The sequence below is a fragment of the Arvicanthis niloticus genome, chromosome 18 (genome assembly GCF_011762505.2).
Source record: "Arvicanthis niloticus isolate mArvNil1 chromosome 18, mArvNil1.pat.X, whole genome shotgun sequence".
In the NCBI taxonomy this organism is placed as follows: domain Eukaryota; kingdom Metazoa; phylum Chordata; class Mammalia; order Rodentia; family Muridae; genus Arvicanthis; species Arvicanthis niloticus.
Window position 1 is genome coordinate 33,538,045 of NC_047675.1, and position 18,539 is coordinate 33,556,583.

Here is an 18,539-nt window from a genome sequence, read left to right on the forward strand (position 1 = left end):
AGGGAGAGTGAGGTGTGTGGAGCTGGAGAGGCCATGCCTGGGACACTAAACGCTGTGAGCTCCAGTGCCTTGAGCAGGCCTCATGGTAGAGAGACATAAACCAGTCCTGCACAACCAGTTAGTTATGTTTGTGAACCTGGTAAGCCACTGAGACCAAGTGTTTCTAACTCATGGAAAGAAAGGTCATGGCAATACTAGATCCAGAGCCCTTTTCTCTTGAGATTAGGTGTCACTAACAGTCCTCAAGTTCACAAAAGCAGTATAAATAAAATGTATATTATATGTGGATCTTTCTAAGATTAAAAATGAAAAACAGGGCCTAGAGTGATGGGTCAGTAGTTAAAGTATTGCTCTTCCAGAGGACCCAAGTTTTGTTCTCCGTACCCACATGGCAGTTTATAACCATTTATAACCCCAGTTGTAGGGGATCTAACACCCTTGTTTATTCTCTGCAGACACCAGGTATGTGTGCAGTGTGGAAGCAAAATACTCAAGCACATAAAATGAAAAAAAAATAACAAAAGGAAAAAAATTGAAAGTTAGAAAGCAATATAGGCTTCAAAATTAAAAGTATTCATTTATCTTCTCATTATGTTATAATCATGAATGCTTAATTCAATATGTTAGATACTGCGTTGAATTCTGTTTATATTATTTAGAAAATGTAGCTATAAGTGGATCCATACATAGTTAATTTTCAACTTAAGAGATGATACCAGGGTAAACCTTTCTCTGGCTAAGATTATCTAAACTGAACTTGAATTTAATGTCCCAGACCCATTGAGCATCCTAGCACATAAGCAGGGCCTACAGCCTGCTGCTTGGGAGCCTTGCTCTCCCTTCTCCACTCAACAGCTGTAGATAAGAGTAGACTGTACTGCATCTCACTAGTCAGGGAAAGGGATCAGGCTCAAAATCTGGAGTGTGGCTTCATTATATGTGTGTGTGTGTGTGTGTGTGTGTGTGACGTATGTGCTAGTAGTGCCAATGGAGGCCTGCAGAGGGCATTATATCCCCTGGAGCTGAGTCACAGGTGGTTGTGAGCTGCCTGACATAGGTGCTGGACATTGAACTCAGGTCTTTCTGTAGCAGAGCAGCAAGTGCTTCCCCCCGACCCCAGTCTCCCATCCCATCCCCAGTCTCCCATCCCATCCCCATCCCTTCAACCTGCAGTGGAATGAGATAAGTTGAAATGGTTATAGTAGCAGTTTGGTTTTGTGTTTTTGAGGTAGGGTCTCACTATGTAGATAGTCAAGATTGGCTTTGTAGACCAGGTTGACTTCAAAGTTGCAGTGATTTTTTTCTGTCTCTGCCTCTTGAGTGACAGACTCATAGGTGTGGGTCACCATAACTGGTTTAGGGCTTTTTGTTTTGTTTTGTTCTGTATGCATGCACCCGCGGTTTAACCATGGCCTAATGGATTTTTGTTGTGGTAGTTAAATTCTTTCAAAGATATCTTTGTACTTCTATCCATTTTTATTTTGGGGATAAATCCCTAGGCATGTGATTGCTGGGTCAAGGGCAAGTGTGGTTCATGTCCTTTGTCCCAGCTGCCAGGGTCTGCTGTCAAGTCTGGGCTCACTTGTGAGTGTGCACATTTGTCTGTTTTCCTCTGACTTAAATGACTGGGTATTATCAGTTGTTTAATCTTGGCTGGTTTGTTAGGCAGCAGTGACTTAGTTTGTTTTCGATGTCTGTTAGGGCCTCATGTAGCTCAGGTTGACTTCAAGCTGCTGTATAGCCATGCAGACCTTCAGTTCCTGATCCTGGGATAAGTGGGGTTTGCAGCCATGACACCTCTTTCTTCCCTCCTTCTCTTGTATATCTTGTGCTGGGGATGTCACCACAGCCTTGGGCAGCAGGCCCAGCTTTGCCTTTTCTTCTTAGGAGCTGCCAGTTAGATTCCTGTCAACATTATTCTGCTGTACTTGCTGGGCTACGGTTGCTAGGGGCTTCCACACTGCTAGACCCGGAGGTGGCTCTCAAGGTCAGCTCACTTGTCTCACAAATGGACACTGCGCATTGATTCCTCTGTAGTACTCTGTCTGTGTTACTCAGCTTGGTAGATAGCAACTTCTCCAGTCTGTCTCTCTGGTCACTCTGACTCACAGACCTTTCCTAATTCTCCTTGCTGGTCTTGAGACACTAAGATACTCCGAGTCCGCTTAGTCCCATTTCCCTTTCTGCCCTTCCTTTCATGGCCTCGTGGCTTTACATACCTTCTGTGTGTGTATGATTTGTAGTCTGGGTCTCTCCTCATGACAGCACAACACAGTGTTTATTCCTAGTCAGCCCCCTGAAGTGTAAGCAAGCATGTATGTGCTACCTAGCACAGGAAGCTCCACAGCATGGAGAGCAAAATGCTGTACGCAGTGAGTTCCAGGCCAGCCATGGACTACCTTAGCTTAAAAAGCAAAAAAGGAAAATGAGGGACTGGAGAGATGACTCAGTGGTTAAGAATACCAGCAGGTTTCTCATGGAACCTGGTTTCAATTCCCAGTACCAGATGTTGGCTGGCAGCCATCGTAACTCTAATGCTAAGACTGCTAACCTCCTCCTCTGACCATGCAGGCACCAGGCATGCGTGTGGTGCACTGACATACATGAAGCAAAACACCCATGTACCTAAAAAATAAAGAAGTAATTAATGAAAAAAAAAACAAAAGAGTGTACAACTCAATGATTTTATTTATTTTGAGACACAGTCTCACTATACAGCCCTTGGCTGGAACTCACATGGAGCTCGTAGAGATTCCATGGGAAGCCTGAGTCTGCTTCCCATGGGGAGCCCAATGTCAGATCCTTAGGGGTATGCGTTTTATGTTTTGTTCACCTTGTTTGCTGTGATCACCCTGTGCTACCACACATGTACACACATGCACACACAAGTACACACATGCACACACACACACACATGCACACATATCCCTGAAGCAGAGAGGCAGGACGGTTGGTGCTCGTGCCCACTCTGGGACCATAGGTGGATTGTACCCTGAGCCCCAAATGGAAGCCTTTGTTTCATTTCTCCCTTACCCAGTTGCATTGACATGAGTTTCTGCTTTCTCTTGATTGGCACCAGATGCCAGGCTCTGGGGGCTAAACCGACTGTTAATGGTCTCTGAAAAGCTCCCTGTGTGTTGCCTTCCATCCTCCTGCACCTCAGGCAGATATGCCCAAGCCAGAACCTCAAGGAATTCCCAAAGAAGCCAAAAGCAGCTCCCTCCCTGTGGCATCCCCCACCCCGATCCTCTCAAGTCCAGGCTGGGTCTGTTTTGTGGCTTTGGTGTCAACCATGAGCTGTTGGAAAGAAAAGTCCTTTTAACGAGAGTCTTAAAAAGTAAACACAGGCCCTGCAAACGTTGTTCAAACAAACCTGCTTTCAATGTTACTGGCTGAGAGACTGCTTTGTGGAGCCTCAACTGAAGGAAGAAGAAAAAGCCTTCTGTTCAGCATCCTTGTGCTGGGTGGGGCTTCAGTACTACTGCCGGCTGCTGCTCAGTGTTTTGTGAGGAGTGGGCACTGGTGTCTGTCAGCTCCAAGGGAATGTGTATGTGGCAAAGGGCTTTCCCCTTCTGGAGAGGATGAACTGAATGCTAGTCAAGGTGGCGTCGTCTTCCCTCTTTTGCAGGTATAGGGCAGCTTTGGCATTAACGCCTGTAGTCAGTAGCTAAGCTGTTTCTTCCAGGCTGTGTGTGGAAACCAGAGGAAGGAGGATAAATTTGAGGCTAGCCTGGTCTCCTAGTCAAGTTCCTGGTCTTTATACCAGTGAGAGCTATCTATTGAGATCCTGTCTCAAACAAAAGAAAACAAGATGTTTTCCTTCGTTTCTTCCTTAGGCTTAAGAAAGCCCTCACCGTTGGACCTGCATGTGTGTGAGGAAGCTCACCTCACCTTTTCTTTCCAGGGTGCTTTCTTAGGCTCATAAGGCTTACCTGGAGATGGAGGGGTGGGAAGTTTGTTTACTACCATTCACAGGACACCTTCCTTTGAGTGCTGAATGTGCCTGTAGAGTTCAGAGGGTGAACGATGAAGGAGGCAGAATGCACTGCACCCCTCCTAGACTTAAGGGTCTAAAGAAGACGCCTAGGCCGTGCTGACTAATGGTGCAAGCCTTTCTATGTGGGCCTGAGTCACAGCACACCGTAGCCTGGCGCCCACACCCCACACTGACAAGCTTTGGCGCTCTTCAGATGGTGGCCCTGCAGTGGTGACAGGGAATAAGACCGTGATTGGAAATGAGCTGTTCTTTTCCCCGATACATACTTGCTTTTACACGGCAGGCATGAGAGTCATTCTATTAAATTTGTCTTTAAATATTGATGTTTCATTGGTGGAGTGTCCATGTCACCTACACCTTTGCACTCATTAATCCAAAACCTAATCGGAGTACAATGTTACAATGTTTTATGCTTTTGAAATCGTAAGTTTTAAAAACTCAGCTTTTAAAAAGAAAAATGTCTTAACAGCAGAATTTTAACCATAAAAATAAATTGTTTTAGGAGGTATCCTGCTTTTGCTATGCTTTGAACCTTTTTAAGGATTTTTGTTCAATGCAAGCTTGTCTCAGTCCCGTGTGTATAAACATGGCTTTGGTCCTGCCTGGGGAACAGGGAGAGGAGGGTGATGGCTGAGGTTCCCTGAGGGCACGGGGAATGGATGATCTGTGAAAATTGGCCCAGGCTACATGGAGATTAATGATGTGAGGAGGACTTTCCCTCCCTAGGGCAGAGGAGCCCGTGCGGCAGCTGCAGTAACTGATGGAGCCGCTCTTTCTGAATACCTGGCTTTCCTGCTTTTCCCGGCCTGTATTCATTCCCCTAAATATCTACCAATATGTAAAACAGGTTTCGGCTTGACAGATTTGCCAGGACAAATGAAGGCTGTGTTTTAAGGGGATCTTCTCTTCAGGAAACTGTGCCTTGTTAGATGGATGACTGTGACAACCAGGTAGTTCTGGGGAGATGGGGACAGACATGGGGTCAGGGGCTTGGGGAGGGGGAGATAGAGAGCCTGGGGGTCTGCATGGACTTGAAGGATGGCCCCTCTTCCTGCTTTGGAGACTGTGATTTCTGTCCTGCCAGGATTCCTCTCTGATTGTGCCATTGGTCCTTGTGACAACATTTGACTATTAAATGTGAAGGTTTGTCTTGTTGGTCCTCTGCAGTGCTCATATTTAGACCCCCTTCTCTCCATGCCCACAGTGTGTGGGTGACCCACAGATTTCAGTTTCCAGCCTCTGCCTCTGCCCTGAGCCCCACCATGTCCTTATTTCTGAGCACCACCACGTCCATATTTCTGAGGCCTCAGTAGTTCTTGTGGATATGTCAGAACACCTTGACATGGCCACCATAATGTCCAAACCTAATGTTACTGCCTCCTCCTGAGAAGTGAAACTCCCTCATTGTTCCATGTTCCAAGGTGTAGAGCCACAGTAATTTAGTGAGAGGCCCAGGTGTGGGCTTGGGGACCCTCCCTCCTCATGCTAACCCCACTTTGTAATCTGTTTCACAGTTCTCTTGGTATTTACTTTGGCAGGCCTGACCACTTCTAGATTTTCCTTTATTTTATTATCATTTTATAAATGATGTATATATGTCTGTGTGTGGGTTTTGTACATATGGAAAAGGCCAGAAGAGGGTGTTGGATCCCTTGGAGCCAAAGTTACAAGCTGTTGTGAGCGTCTTGAAGTGAGTGCTGGGAATTGAACTTGGGTCCTCTGGAAGAATAGTAAATGTTCTTAACTACTAAGCCATCTCTCTAGCTACTGCCCACCCACCTCTTTTTTTTTTTTTTTTTTTTTTTTTTTTTAAGGGTCTCCTATAGCTCAGACTTGGCCCAAACTTACTAAGTAGCTGAGGATGACCTTGAACTCCCACTCTTTTGTGCCTCACCATGTGCTGGGATCATTTTATCTGTGACCTTCTTTCCTCTGCCTTTACTCCCCTCTGGATTGGTTTCTGCACTGCAACCAGAATGAGTTTTGAAAACACAAAGTTGATTTTGTCACATAGAAAAATTATAATTCCTATAAGTACCATCCTGTCGTACTTAAGATAGTGAAAACCAAACCCCAAACCAGACCTAGTAAAAGGCCGTCCCATAAAGCACTACAGTATTGGCTCTGGTGGCCCTTTGCCTCGTTTGAATCACGTACCAGTCCAACCCCATTCACCTCTGCTAAGCTCCTTGAATGTGTCTAGTTCATCGTGCCCCAGGGCCTTTGCACATCTTCCTCATACCCATTCCCACCTGACCTGCTGTGTGAAACTTCAGGTCACCATTGAGTTGAACTGTCATCCTGTATGTTTCTTGACACTTCCACCAGGCCTCCAGTAACATGCTATTCGTGACATCGTACAAGCCATTCATGAAACTTTGTCACACGGAAGCCACTCTACATCTCTGTTGTTTGGTCACTGGTTTTTCTTCCAGGAGCTTGCAAAGGGGAGGCCCTAGAGGGAGAGGCTGTATCTGTTTTCTTTCTCCAGCATAAGCAAGCTCCTAGCTTCTAGCAGGGTCTGACAGGCACCGTGTGCCCTGCTACTGTGTCTTCAATAAGTGCTTGTAAGTGTAGGGTATTCTATCTAAGTTCCCTCCCTTTGAGTTCTGACAGTCTCTCACCTCACAGGTCTCTGGCATTAATGGGCTGTGGTAATTCTTGTCTGGCATGCTGGAAGCCCTGGGTGTTGTCCCCAGGACTGCATAAAACTGGGTGAATTAGAGGTCACATCAAAAGTTCAAGGTCCATCTCAGCTACATAGTGAGTCCTTGGCCAGCCTGTTCTACATGAAACCCTGTTTCAAAGAAAAGAAGAGAAGAAAAGAAGCATTTATAAGTTGGTTTTGTACAATGAGTCCCTTTTCATGAAGCCCTCAGCAGACTCGGATTGTAATTAGCTATGAGGAAGCTAGACTCCCTGCAGCAGCACAAAGGAGGCAGCAAGGCCAAGCTGGAGCCTTTCTTACTCCCGGGAGGACACCGAGGTTTGGCTGCTGGGGGCCCAGGGAATATGGAGTGAAGCAGAATCAACCTTGGTATTCTTCACAAGAATTCTGGTGTTTACAGCCTAATTCCAGTGAGGTAGGAAAAACTTCATTTGTTAGGTACCGTTACAGTTGGGAGCCAGAGAAACCTCATAACGGTAAACCCAGGCAGCCTCTGGCTTCCTGTGCTGTGAAGGGGATGTGAAAGGGTGCTCTCTTTCAGTCGGGAGCTGCCAGCCCATGTGTGTCTGAGTTATGAGGAGCTGCAAAAGACCATTGACTCTGCCCGTCTGGAATTTGCCCTGGTTCAGTTTCTCTGTACACAGCATCTCACAGTTACATGCAGAGTGAACACTAGCCTGCTAATGAATGCTCTGCTTGTTTTCACTTTTTCTGCTGGGCCTGTGGGATTTGGGACAGAGGGAGGCAAGAAGGTGGCTGGCCCTACCCAGCCGCTCTGTTAAGGCCAAATCCAGCCCTTCTTCATTAGCCTTGAGGCGCTCAGCCCTCAAACATTTGGTCTACCCTAGAACTACCCTACTTTGGTGTTCTCCTTCCCTCCCTCCCTCCCTCCCTCCCTCCCTCCCTCCCTCCCTCCCTCCCTCCCTCCCTCTCTTCAGATTTCTAGGTATATTCTTATATCTGCATTCCCCATGAGGATGAAAAAGAAAGCCTTTTTTCTTTTGAAAGTGCTGTGTGTCCAGGGCTGGGGATATAGCTCATTGTTAGTGTACCCTTAGCATCTTAGACAAGAGGTCCTGGCTTCTATCTCCAGCACTAGGGGTGAACCTGTATGTACATACACATGTGTTGCCTGGTGTCTAAGAAGTCCAGAAGTGGGGAATGTTATAGATGGTGTGAGCCACCATGTGGATGCTAGGAATGGAACCTGGGCCTTTGCAAGAGCAGCAAGTGCTAAGTCATCTCTCCCTGGCCATACACTTCTAATTGTCAGAGAGTGATGACAAAGGACTCTGTGCTAGCCACTGGGATTCACAGGAATATGTGTGATAATTATCTGTGATAGTAACAGTACTGAAGTGAAGGTGTCTATGCCAGGACTCTGGAGTTTGTAATGGGATCACATTCTTCTAGTTTGCCATGAGAGTTTCACTCTATAGTTTCCCCCTTTGTTGGCATAAGGAAGACAACTTCCACAGCCTATGTATCCACCATACTTATTAGTGCATATTCAGATAGCATATGGGAAAATCCAAGTCAAAGGGGGAAAGGAACTTCTTTGTAGTCAGGAATTGGTAGCTCACAGCTGCTAGCAGGTCCTGACTTTGTAGTTAGGAAAAAGAAGAGAGCTTTCATACTACGTAATTGATGTACTTTGAACCTTTAAAAAACCGTATGTATGTAAGATTGTGTTCTAGGTTAACATATAGATAGCGTCTTAACATGCTGACCTACAGGAAGATTGAAAATTAGTGAAGCCCAGTCAAAAACACAAAAGTATAAAGGATAGCTAAGGGCTGACGGGATGGCTCAGTGAGTAAGCAGGCTCTCTGTGCAAGCCTCATACCCCGGGCTTGATCCCTGGAAGCCATGTACAGGTGGAAGGAGAGAACCGACTCACCAAAGTTGTCGTCTGACATGTAGTCAGAGGACATGCCTCACTGGGGCTCTAAGTACATATGTGAAAACGGGTGCTCCACACACGCACACGCACACGCACACGCACACACACACAGGATGGGGAGAATAGCCAAGGCCCCTCTAAAGTTAGTTGCTGCGGATTTCTTTTTATTTTGGAAAAGTGGTCTGTTCAGAGTCTGACTAGAAGGCGCCTAGCTTCAGGGCTTTCTGCTTTGGTCAATCCAAGCAAAGACTGACAAGTTCTTTCCTTGTGGTGGCATAAGCAAGGCTCCTAAGATCAGCAGCCTGTTTTCTGTGAATCCCAGTGGCTATAACTGTTAATAAAAGTTATAGATATTTTCCCTTAAAAAAAAAATTACAGGGCTGGAGAGAGGATGCCTCAGTGGTCACTGATGGGTCACTGACTGCTCTTACAGAGGACTCAGGTTCAGTTCCCAGCACTCACATAGCAGCTCACAACTATTTCTAGCTCCAGTGCCAGGGTATCTGATGCTCTGTTTTTAACTCTGCACCAAGCATGCACATGGTCCACAGACATACATATAGACACAACACTTATGCACATTAAAAAAAAAAAAAGGAAGGCCTGGAGAGATGGCTCAGCAGTTAATTAAGAGCACTGGCTGCTCTTCCAGAGGTCCTAAGTTCAATTTTCAGCACCCACATGGTGGCTCACAACCATCTGCCATGGGATTTGATGCCCTCTTCTGGTGTGTCTGAAGACAGCTACAGTGTACTCATTTACATAAAATAAATCATTTTTAAAAAGAGTGCTTGCTTTTCTTCCAGAGAACCCTGGTTTAGTTCTCAGAGCCCACACTGAGTAGCTCACACACTGTTTCTCTAGCTCCAGAGGATCCAGTACTCTCTTCTGGCAGGCACTTTTTACTCTCATGCATACACCCCTTCCCGCAAACATAGTTAGAAACAAATATTTTTTAGCTTTATTTTTAATGTGTATGAGTCTGTGCTTGGTGCCTGAGGATCTTAGAAGAGGGCATCTTATCTACAAATGTTCATCTCTGTCTCTTCTAATCTCACCTCCTGTCAGCCTAATTAAATTGTAGACATTTCTCATTTGTGAGAAATAAGTGTAAGAGACAATGACTTACTTAGTCTTTTTTTCTTTTTTCTTTCTTTCTTTCTTTCTTTTTTTTTTTTTTAGCAGAATCCCCCAGGCTGATCCCAGACTTGCTGTGTAGCCAAGGACGACCTTGACTTTTCATTCTCTTGCCACCACCTTCCAAAGACTGGGACTGCACCTCCATGCCTGATTTGAAGATAAGGGATCTCATGCTGTTGTATAGGTCATGGGAGAGCAGTTGTGTGGATGCAGAGACCCACATCTGTTCTCTAGCACTGAAAACACAGTAGCTCTTGGTGTTATTTTTATAGCTAAAAAGCCCCTTTATGGTAATCACTTAATTTCATTAATGCTCAGGCAGGTTTTGTTTGTTTGTTTTTCCTCTCTCCAGTTGTCTTAGAAGAGTTTATTTTTTGAAACAGAGTCTAATGTGGCCCAATCTGACCCCAAACCTGTCGTGTACCCAAGGATGCACTTGATGCTTCTGCTGGCTCCTTAGTGTGCTGCTACATTTGGCTGTGTGTTTTTAAGATAAGGTCTTGCTTTTAGCTCAGGTTGGCCTCAAACTCAGCATCATCCTGCTGCTGCCTCCCAAACACTGGGATTACGGGTCCACGCCGCCATGCTTTGCTGGCTGACAAGTTTGTCTTTGCATTTGGTTTATTTGAATCAGAATGTAGATGAGGAGATCACCATGTCTACATCTTTATCCAAGGCTCGCTCTCCTTTACTCCTTTTAATTTGTTGAATTTGTTGCTGAATGAACAAGGCAGTTTATCTTGACCAGGTTCCCACATTCTGGATTTGGCTGCTGTATTCTTGAAGTATTCAGTGTGTCCATTTATCCCTTGTTTCTGCTAGCATATGAGTGAACACACTGGCTTGCCCCAGGCTGGTGTCTTTGTTCTCTGTATGGCTGTGTGGTTGACATCTTTGCTGGCTAGTAGAAGGTTCTCCTACAGTGTCCTTGCATTCACTCAGATCCTAGAAGCTACCCTATTGTGGTCTGCCTACTTCTATAAAGAAGCAACACAAGATTTTGGTGACTGGTTGGGACTTCAGACAGAAGACCATGGTCATGTGTGACAAGTACGTTTGCTGAAGCTGGCTTGAGCTCACGCTTTTGGCTTTTTTTAGTAGAACTGATGTCTCTCGCCAGAGAAGTATTTTTGTAATTATATGTTCCATTTTGCCCTAATTGAATGTGACTTCTGCCAACCCATGTTCTCAATTAGCCCCTGATTGCAGTCCCTGCTCTTTCTCTAAAGCTAGGGTTTCTGAAGACTGCAGCCTGTGGATATGCTTTTAGGGGTCTTTCCTATCAAGTGCCATAGAGAAAGAAGGCCTAGGCAAGTTTCCTTAGATGCTGCATTCTCAGGAGACAGTAAGATTGCCATACCTGTGCCACTGCAGAGCCTTCCTAGTGGGCTTTGTCTTACTTCAGCCTTGTTTCCCTGCAGTCAGAGTCACTTCTTTGCACACAATCGTCCCCTGGGGCCCTGTCGTGTGCAAAGTAAATGCCAAGAGCCTTACAAGGTTCTTTCTAACACATTGCTCACAGTTGCCTCCTGCTCTGACCTGCTCCAGCCCCCAGCTACCCTGCCCTTCCCCAGACAAGCCAGGCGACTTCAGCCTTGCTTTTTCCTCTGCCTTGACAGGACACCTCCATGGCTCTTCCCAACATCTTCTCAGTCTTTACTCATTGCTCACTTAGTAGTGAGATTCTCCACCCCAAAGCTTTTCCCAGCCTAGTTCCTTCCATCCTTCTTTCTTGTCTGACTTCTTTTTCTTACTATTTTTGCCAGTTTCCTTTTTTGTTGTTTTGTTTGTATGAGACAGATCTCACTTTGTAGCCCTGCCTAACTTGGAACTTACTATGTAGACCAGGCTGGCCTTAAGCTCACAGAGATCCTCTGTCTCCAGAATACTGAGATTAAAGGTGTGTGCTACCATCCTCTTTTTTTTTTTTTATTTGTTTGAGATAGGCTGGTCTTGAACTCCTGATCCTTTTTTTTTCTTGAGCTCTTGAGTGCTGGGATTATGTGTGTGTACCACCAAGCAGTATGCAATTAGGTTTTTAAAAGCCTTGCTTATCTGGCCTGGGGAGGTGACTTTCTGGTTAAAGCACTTGTTTGCAAGTGTGAATACTTAAGCTGGGTGGTGGTGGTGGTGGTGGTGGTGGTGGTGGTGGTGGTGGTGGTGGTGGTGGTATACACCTTTAATCCTAGTACTTGAGAGGCAGAGGCAGGCAGATCTCTGAGTTCCAGGCCAGCCTTTGAGTTCCATAACAGCCAAGGCTACACAGAGAAACCCTGTTTCAAAAAAACAAAACAAAACAAAGCAAAACAAAACAAAAAAAGCAAGGTTGTTGTCATGGCAGCTCACCTGTAATTCTAGCCACCAAAGGTAGAGATACATGAGAGGATTCTTAGAGCAAATTGGTTAGTGGGTCGAGTGATTAGAAAACTTTGGGTTTGATTGAGAGACCCTGCCTCCACGGATGGATAGAAGAGTACACAAAGATGATTGCCAGTATCAACCTCAGGATTCAGCGCACATGAACATACAAAAGCAAGACATGCATACATGCATGCACACCAAGTATGCACACATGAAAATGAAAAAAAGAAAAAAGAGCAAAAACTTCCCTACATTCTGCTTCCTCACAGAGCAACCCTTTTTCTTGTTCTCATGCATCACAGTGAGTACAGGGTGTACCCGTGTGGACTGTGGGACCCAGACAGAGCAGGGCCTGTGAGGCCAAGGACAGTGAGCTGCTGCTAACCTCAGCTGGTTACAGAGAGCGCCCTTCTCTTTCCTGTTTCTCTTCCCTTTCCTTCCTTCTAGGGATTGAACCCAGTCCTTATGGATGCTAAAGACATGTGCTGCCACTGAGCAGCAGAGGCTAATTTTGGTAGCTTTCTTTTTTTTTTTCATTGTGTGTGTATGTGTGTGTGTGTGTGTGTGTGTGTGTGTGTGTGTGTGTGTGTGTGTATGTTGGGAGTGGGGTGGGGGAAGGTGGGGGCGCAGGATTGCCGTGGCTCATGTGTAGAGGTCAAAAGACAACTTCCAGGAGTCAGTTCTCTCCTTCCACCATGTGGGTCCTGGGGATTGAACTCAGTCATAAGGCTTGGCGACAAGTGCCTTTACCCACTGAGCCTTCTTACCAGCTCTGCCTATGTTTCTTGAATTTTTTTCCCCTTTAAAAATTTTTATTTTACATACATGGATGTTTTGCCTGCATGCATGTCTGTAATGTGCATGCCTGGTGCTTAAGGAGGCTTAGAAGAGGACATTGTGTCCCTTGGACCTAGAGTTACAGATGTTGTGAGCTGCCACATAGATGCTGGGGGCTTGAATCCATGTCCTCTACAAGAGTGGAGTACTCCTAACCACAGAGCCATCTCTCCGGCTCCTTTTTCCTACTGTAGTCCAGGCTGACCTGGAACTCACTATGTCGACCATGCAACCTTGAACTCAAGTCAGTCCTCCTGCCTCAGCCTCTGGAGTGAACTGGTCCCAGTTAGGTTCTGATTATTAGGCAGTGCCTTCCACAGTGGTAGACAGACTTGCTGGAAGGAAGAGCAAGGGCCTTTGTAGAGTCCTCAGTGTGGCTTGAGAACCAGAGGGCCTGGAGGTGAGGTCCTGAGGCTGCTGTTTATAATTAAGATTCCAGTGTCTGCTTCTCAGCCACACTTGAGCTTTTCAGCCTCTGTATGTTCCAGCCTGCCACTCAATTAGCTAATGGCTTCTTTAGCCCCGTTATACATTGTAAGTCTCCCCTGGCTCAGGTTTTTTTTGTTTTTGTTTTTTTTTAAAGAAATTAATGGGGTGTTCTGTTCTCACCAGTTTAAATTTTTAATAGCTTTGCCAATTAAGAAAAAAACTTTTCCAACTGTTCATTATGAAATTCACTAATGTATAGAATCAGAAGGGTGAGGAGTCACCTAATAGCAGCCTTCACCTGACATCACAGTGACGTTTCATCTTCTCTGTATGTGGTACATTTGTGTGCCATGTGCCTGTACATGGTGCATGTGTAGGAGAGCCAGAGGAGGACATCAGGTGTTCTGCTCCATCAGTCCCTACTTTATTCCTCTGAGACACAGTTTCACTGAGTCTGGAGCTAGGCTGGTAGCCAGCAAACCCTGCATCCACTTGCATCCACATCTGGCAGTGCTGGGGTGACAGGCGTGTGGCCATAGCAGGGCCTAGAAAGTTTTCTTCTTTTAATATACCTATTATTTTTGTTTATGTGTTTGAGTGTTTTGCCTGGATGTAAGTGTGTTGTGTACCATGTGAGTTCCTGATGCCCTTGAAGGCCAGAAGAGGGTGCTGGAACCACGGGAATTGGAGTTTTAGACAGTTGTGAGCTGGCATGAAGGTGCTGAGAACTGAACCCAGGTCCTCTGCAAGAGCAGCCAGTGCTCCTTAAACCACTAAGCTCACATATCTGGCTTTTTTTTTTTTTTTTTTTTTTTTTTTTTTTTGTGGTTATGGGGAATCCCACTCAAGTCTTAGTGCTTGTGCATGGCGAATCCCATGTAGGTCCTCAGCCGTCTCCCAGCTTCCTGTGTGCATTTCTTTGTCTGAATTATTTAAAGGTAATTGGAAACTATTAGGACTTTTTTTTTTTCTGGAAAATTGTCTCTTCTATAAAAACCACTTGAGAATCCCTGCAGATAGTCTGCCACACATCTCCCAAGTGTGTTCTTAGAGGAGCTGGCCATAGTGGCTCCTGCCTAGCCTTGCTTGGCTGCTGTCTATACGCCCTTGGTTTCCTTGTCATGGTTATATGGCCTGGAAGGTTTTAAGGAGTTTACTCTTGCAACCTAAAGTCCTAGAGAAAGGTCTAGTGACTACAAGAAAGTTAATGACGAGCTAGGCTAGGGGAAAGCTGCACATTCTAGCCTCTGGACATGAAGGTCAAGGTAGGCAGTAAAAATGGCAGCTTGGGAACTTACTAGGTGCCACCCCAATCTTCACAAGTGTACCCCGTAGAATGTGCAATGATTCCTCTGTTTTGCCACAGAGGGAACCAGTGTGGAAGTTCAATAAGTTGTGATTTGCAGAGTCAGTCCTTTGGCAGCAGCATTGAGATTGAGTCCAGAGCGCATGGCCACACTGCCTGCCCAGCCCCCATGCTGCCTGTTGGAGATATTTAAATCAACCATATAGAAAACCGCAGTGCTCCCCCTCCCCCAAACAAAGCAAAGCAAAACCATGAATCATTTCTTTCTGTTCCTTTCATTTCCCTTCCCTTCCCTTTTCTTCTCTTCCATTCCTTTCTTTTACTGTTTTTTCTTTCTTTCTTTCTTTCTTTTTTTTTTTTTTTTGGTTTTTCGAGACAGGGTTTCTCTGTGTGGTCCTGGCTGTCCTGGAACTCACTCTGTAGACCAGGCTGGCCTCGAACTCAGAAATCCGCCTGCCTCTGCCTCCCAAGTGCTGGGATTAAAGGCGTGCGCCACCACCGCCCGGCATTTTACTGGTTTTTCAAGGCAGGGTTTCTCTGTGTAGCCCTGGCTGTCCTGGAACTTGCTCTGTAGGTGTTTCCCAAGTTCAGAGAACCTGCCTGCCTCTGCCTTCTGAGTGCTGGGATTATTGTGTGTGCCACCATGCCTGGCTTACTTCACAGTTTCAGTGGGTCAGGATTTAGGAGCAGCATGGTCAGGGATGTCTCACGGCTCCATACTTCTTGGGCCATTGTCATGCAAGGGTTGCACTGAGGCTGGATGGTCTGCTCCTAGGTGGTATACTCACGTTCCTGAACTAGTACTGGTAGGCCAAAGCCTTCTACTCCTTTGGCTCTCAGAGTTTCTAAATTCCCACTGCTATTTTATAGAAACATGGAGAATTCAATAAATTTTCAGTGAGACTAACCAAAAATAGAGACAGATGCAAAAAGGACCCTAAGAGACCCAGCACAGGGCACAGAGATTAAGGGGAGGAGAGATGTCTTAGGGGGCCTGGAAGTCCTAAACATTGCTCCCTGTCTTACTTCAGAGACCCTGGAATTGCTTGTCTTTTGGTTACGCCCTGTGATTATTTTCTTTGTACACCAGAAGAGGGCTCTGGATCACATGGGACTGAAGTTATAGAAGGTTATAAGCTGCTATGTAGGTGCTGGGAATCGAACCCTGGGCCTGTGGAGATCAGCTAGTGCTCTTAAACACTGAACCAGTCACGTTCCCTGAAACTGGGGTTCCAGAAGGTTATGAGTTGTCATATGGGTGCTGGGAACTGAGCCCAGATCATCTATATGAACAGCCAGTGCTTTAACCTCTGAGCATCTCTCTAGCCCCATGCTTGCTTTTCTTTTAAATTATCTGTATATGTTTATGACTGGGTGTGGGTGTTTGTTGTCCTTGGAGACAGGAGAGGGTGTCAGATCCCCTGAAGCTGGAGCCTATAGTGGTTTGAGTGGCCAGATGTGATTGGTAGGAAAGGAACTCAGGTTCTATAGACAGGTGGTACATGCTCCTAACTGCTGGACTCTCTCTCTAGCCCTTCTGTTAAGTTCGTAAAGGCTGTGTCTGCTTTAGATTGGAAGCTGACTTTTATTTTTCTCCCTCTTGGGGAGGAGAAGGATGCCCAGAAAGTGTTCAAGTTGGCTTTAGTGTTTGTGGAAACTCTTTATCCATAGACTACCTTGATTGAGAGCACTGATTCTCAACCTGTGGGTTGAGACCTGTGGGGGCGGGGTGGCTGGCAGAGTTTGAATGACCCCTTCATAGGGGTCACCTAAGACAATCAGAAAACAGATATTTATATCATGATTTATAACAGCAGATAGTTATATTATGATTCATAACAGTAGCAAAATTACAGCTATGACGTAAGTAGTAATGAAAATAATTTTATGGCCGAGGGTCACAATATGAGGAACTGTGTTAAAGGTGTCATATTAGGCGGGTTGAGAACCACTGATAGCGTATAGTAATGTAACCACCACTAACTCACGAAATGGAGTACTGGGTTGGGTGCAGGGCAGTGAGGAAGGAGAATCTAGCATGAGACTAGATCCTTCCCAAACCTGTGAACATCTGCCTGCTGGATCTCTCTTTGTAACTATTGAAAGATCTTAAGATGGAGGTTCCAGTTCCTGACTGGACCAGACTGAAGAGAACTAGTGTTCACTGTAGGTAAATACTTACCTGATTGGAAGCTGTGAGTATACCCAGACTCAGGGCAGCTAGAACTGGGGTGTGTGCAGGGTGTTTCTTGTTTTGTTCATCCTATGAGTAGTAGGGGTATAGCTTGACCCCACTTTTTTCTGTGTCCCATCAGTAGCTTTGTTCCCTTGGAAGCACATAAGTCAGTAATGTACAAGATGTAGCTAATGTCCTGTGTAAATGTCTGGAGAAACGGTATGGGTTTCCCACCTGCACACCACGCGGAGCCTCACCACTCAGCACGTCCCACCCACTCTCCTCTTCATTTCACAGACACCTTGGGAAGGGCAGGGAAGCCCTGCCTGGGAAGCCAGAGTGGGGGAAATGGAGGCCTCTAATTTAAAGAATCCTATGTGCATTGACTTAATCTGTCCATGTTACATTTTGTATCCAACAGTGGAGAACACACAACTGACCCTGAACCTGCAGACAGAGAACAAAGGCAGTGTTGTCTCGGGAGGAGAGCTGACAATTTTCCTGGATGGGCCAACTGTTGATCTGGGAAGTGTGCCTAATGGCAGTGCAGTGACAGACGGTGAGTGCCGCCCTGCTCCCCAGCCTGTGCCAGGATAGGGTGGGTGGGCAGTGATGCTAAGGGCTTGGGTCTCTGCTAGGCATGTTGGTTAAAGACTCTTTAGCAGCAGCCCTGCCTTTGTGCTAGCCCTGCCTCCTGTTAGTCTCCCAGATCAAAACGTGACATAGTTCTCAAGGACTAAGATAAATGTCACAGCTCTGTGTGTGATTGTTTGGATTGCAGGCAGAGAAAAGCATCTTTTCCCCCTTATGGGCCTTGGAAGTAAACTCTCTTCAACAATGCGATTCTAGTTAAATCCTCTGGGGAGCTGGAGTGTGCTCTTGTGAGCTGGAGTTGGCTGGGTAGGAACTGTGTATCCTTGTGGAGACACAAACTAGCAAAAAGGGACAAGCTGAAGCAGTGGGTAGTGCCTCCTGCTCAGACCAAGGGTTTGGAGTATTGCTAGTTTGTTCCATTTGATCTAGTCTGAAGTTAGTCACTTCTGGATCTAGCAGGAAATTATTCATGGAGTCTAAGGTCTGGGTTGTCTCTCCTTTTTTTTCATTCAATGTTTTGTTAGGTAAGCTTTGTAATGTAACATCTTACAATGTTTTGTAAGATGGAGCTTCTCAGGCCAAATACACAGTTTGTAGCAGTGGGGTGATGTGTGAGCTCTTAATTCAAAGGCAAGCTGCAGTCTCAGAGGTTGGAAAGGACTTAGCTGTTGAGAAGTTTCTGCTCTGGGTCTGGAGAGACAGCTCAGCAGTTAAAGCACTGGTTGTTCTGGTAGAGAACTTACCTTTGGTTCCCAGCACCCACATGGCAGCCCATAACCATCTGTATCTCCAGTTCCAGGGAATCTGACACCTTCTTCTTACCTCCACTGCATTAGCCACACACATGGTGCACAAGCACACATGCAGGCAAATAAATAAATAAGTGAATAAGTCTTACCAAAAAAGGGCCTGTACCAGGCTTCGCTTTGATTAGAGTACTTTTGATATGTTTTTTTTATTGTTGTTGTTTTGAGGTTTTTTGTTGTTGTTTTGTTTTTTTAAAGACAGAGTTTCTCTGTGTAACAAGTCTGGCTGTCCTTTCTTTAAAGTGCCGTAACTGTGGCAGTGCTATCTCTCCAGCTGTGTGTGTGTGTGTGTGTGTGTGTGTGTGTGTGTGTGTGTGTGTGT

At 45.7% G+C, this 18,539-nt stretch overlaps 1 protein-coding gene across 2 annotated transcripts in view; it reads left to right on the forward strand.

The window, feature by feature from the left end:
- The window catches only part of Wwp2 (WW domain containing E3 ubiquitin protein ligase 2), a 121,227-nt gene that overhangs the window by 32,303 nt on the left and 70,385 nt on the right, over nucleotides 1-18,539 (forward strand). For both annotated transcript variants that reach the window (XM_076915844.1, XM_034522285.2), the window contains exon 5: nucleotides 17,239-17,376. In XM_076915844.1, coding sequence (XP_076771959.1) covers nucleotides 17,239-17,376 — 138 coding nt within the window. The remainder of the gene's footprint in view (nucleotides 1-17,238; nucleotides 17,377-18,539) is intronic.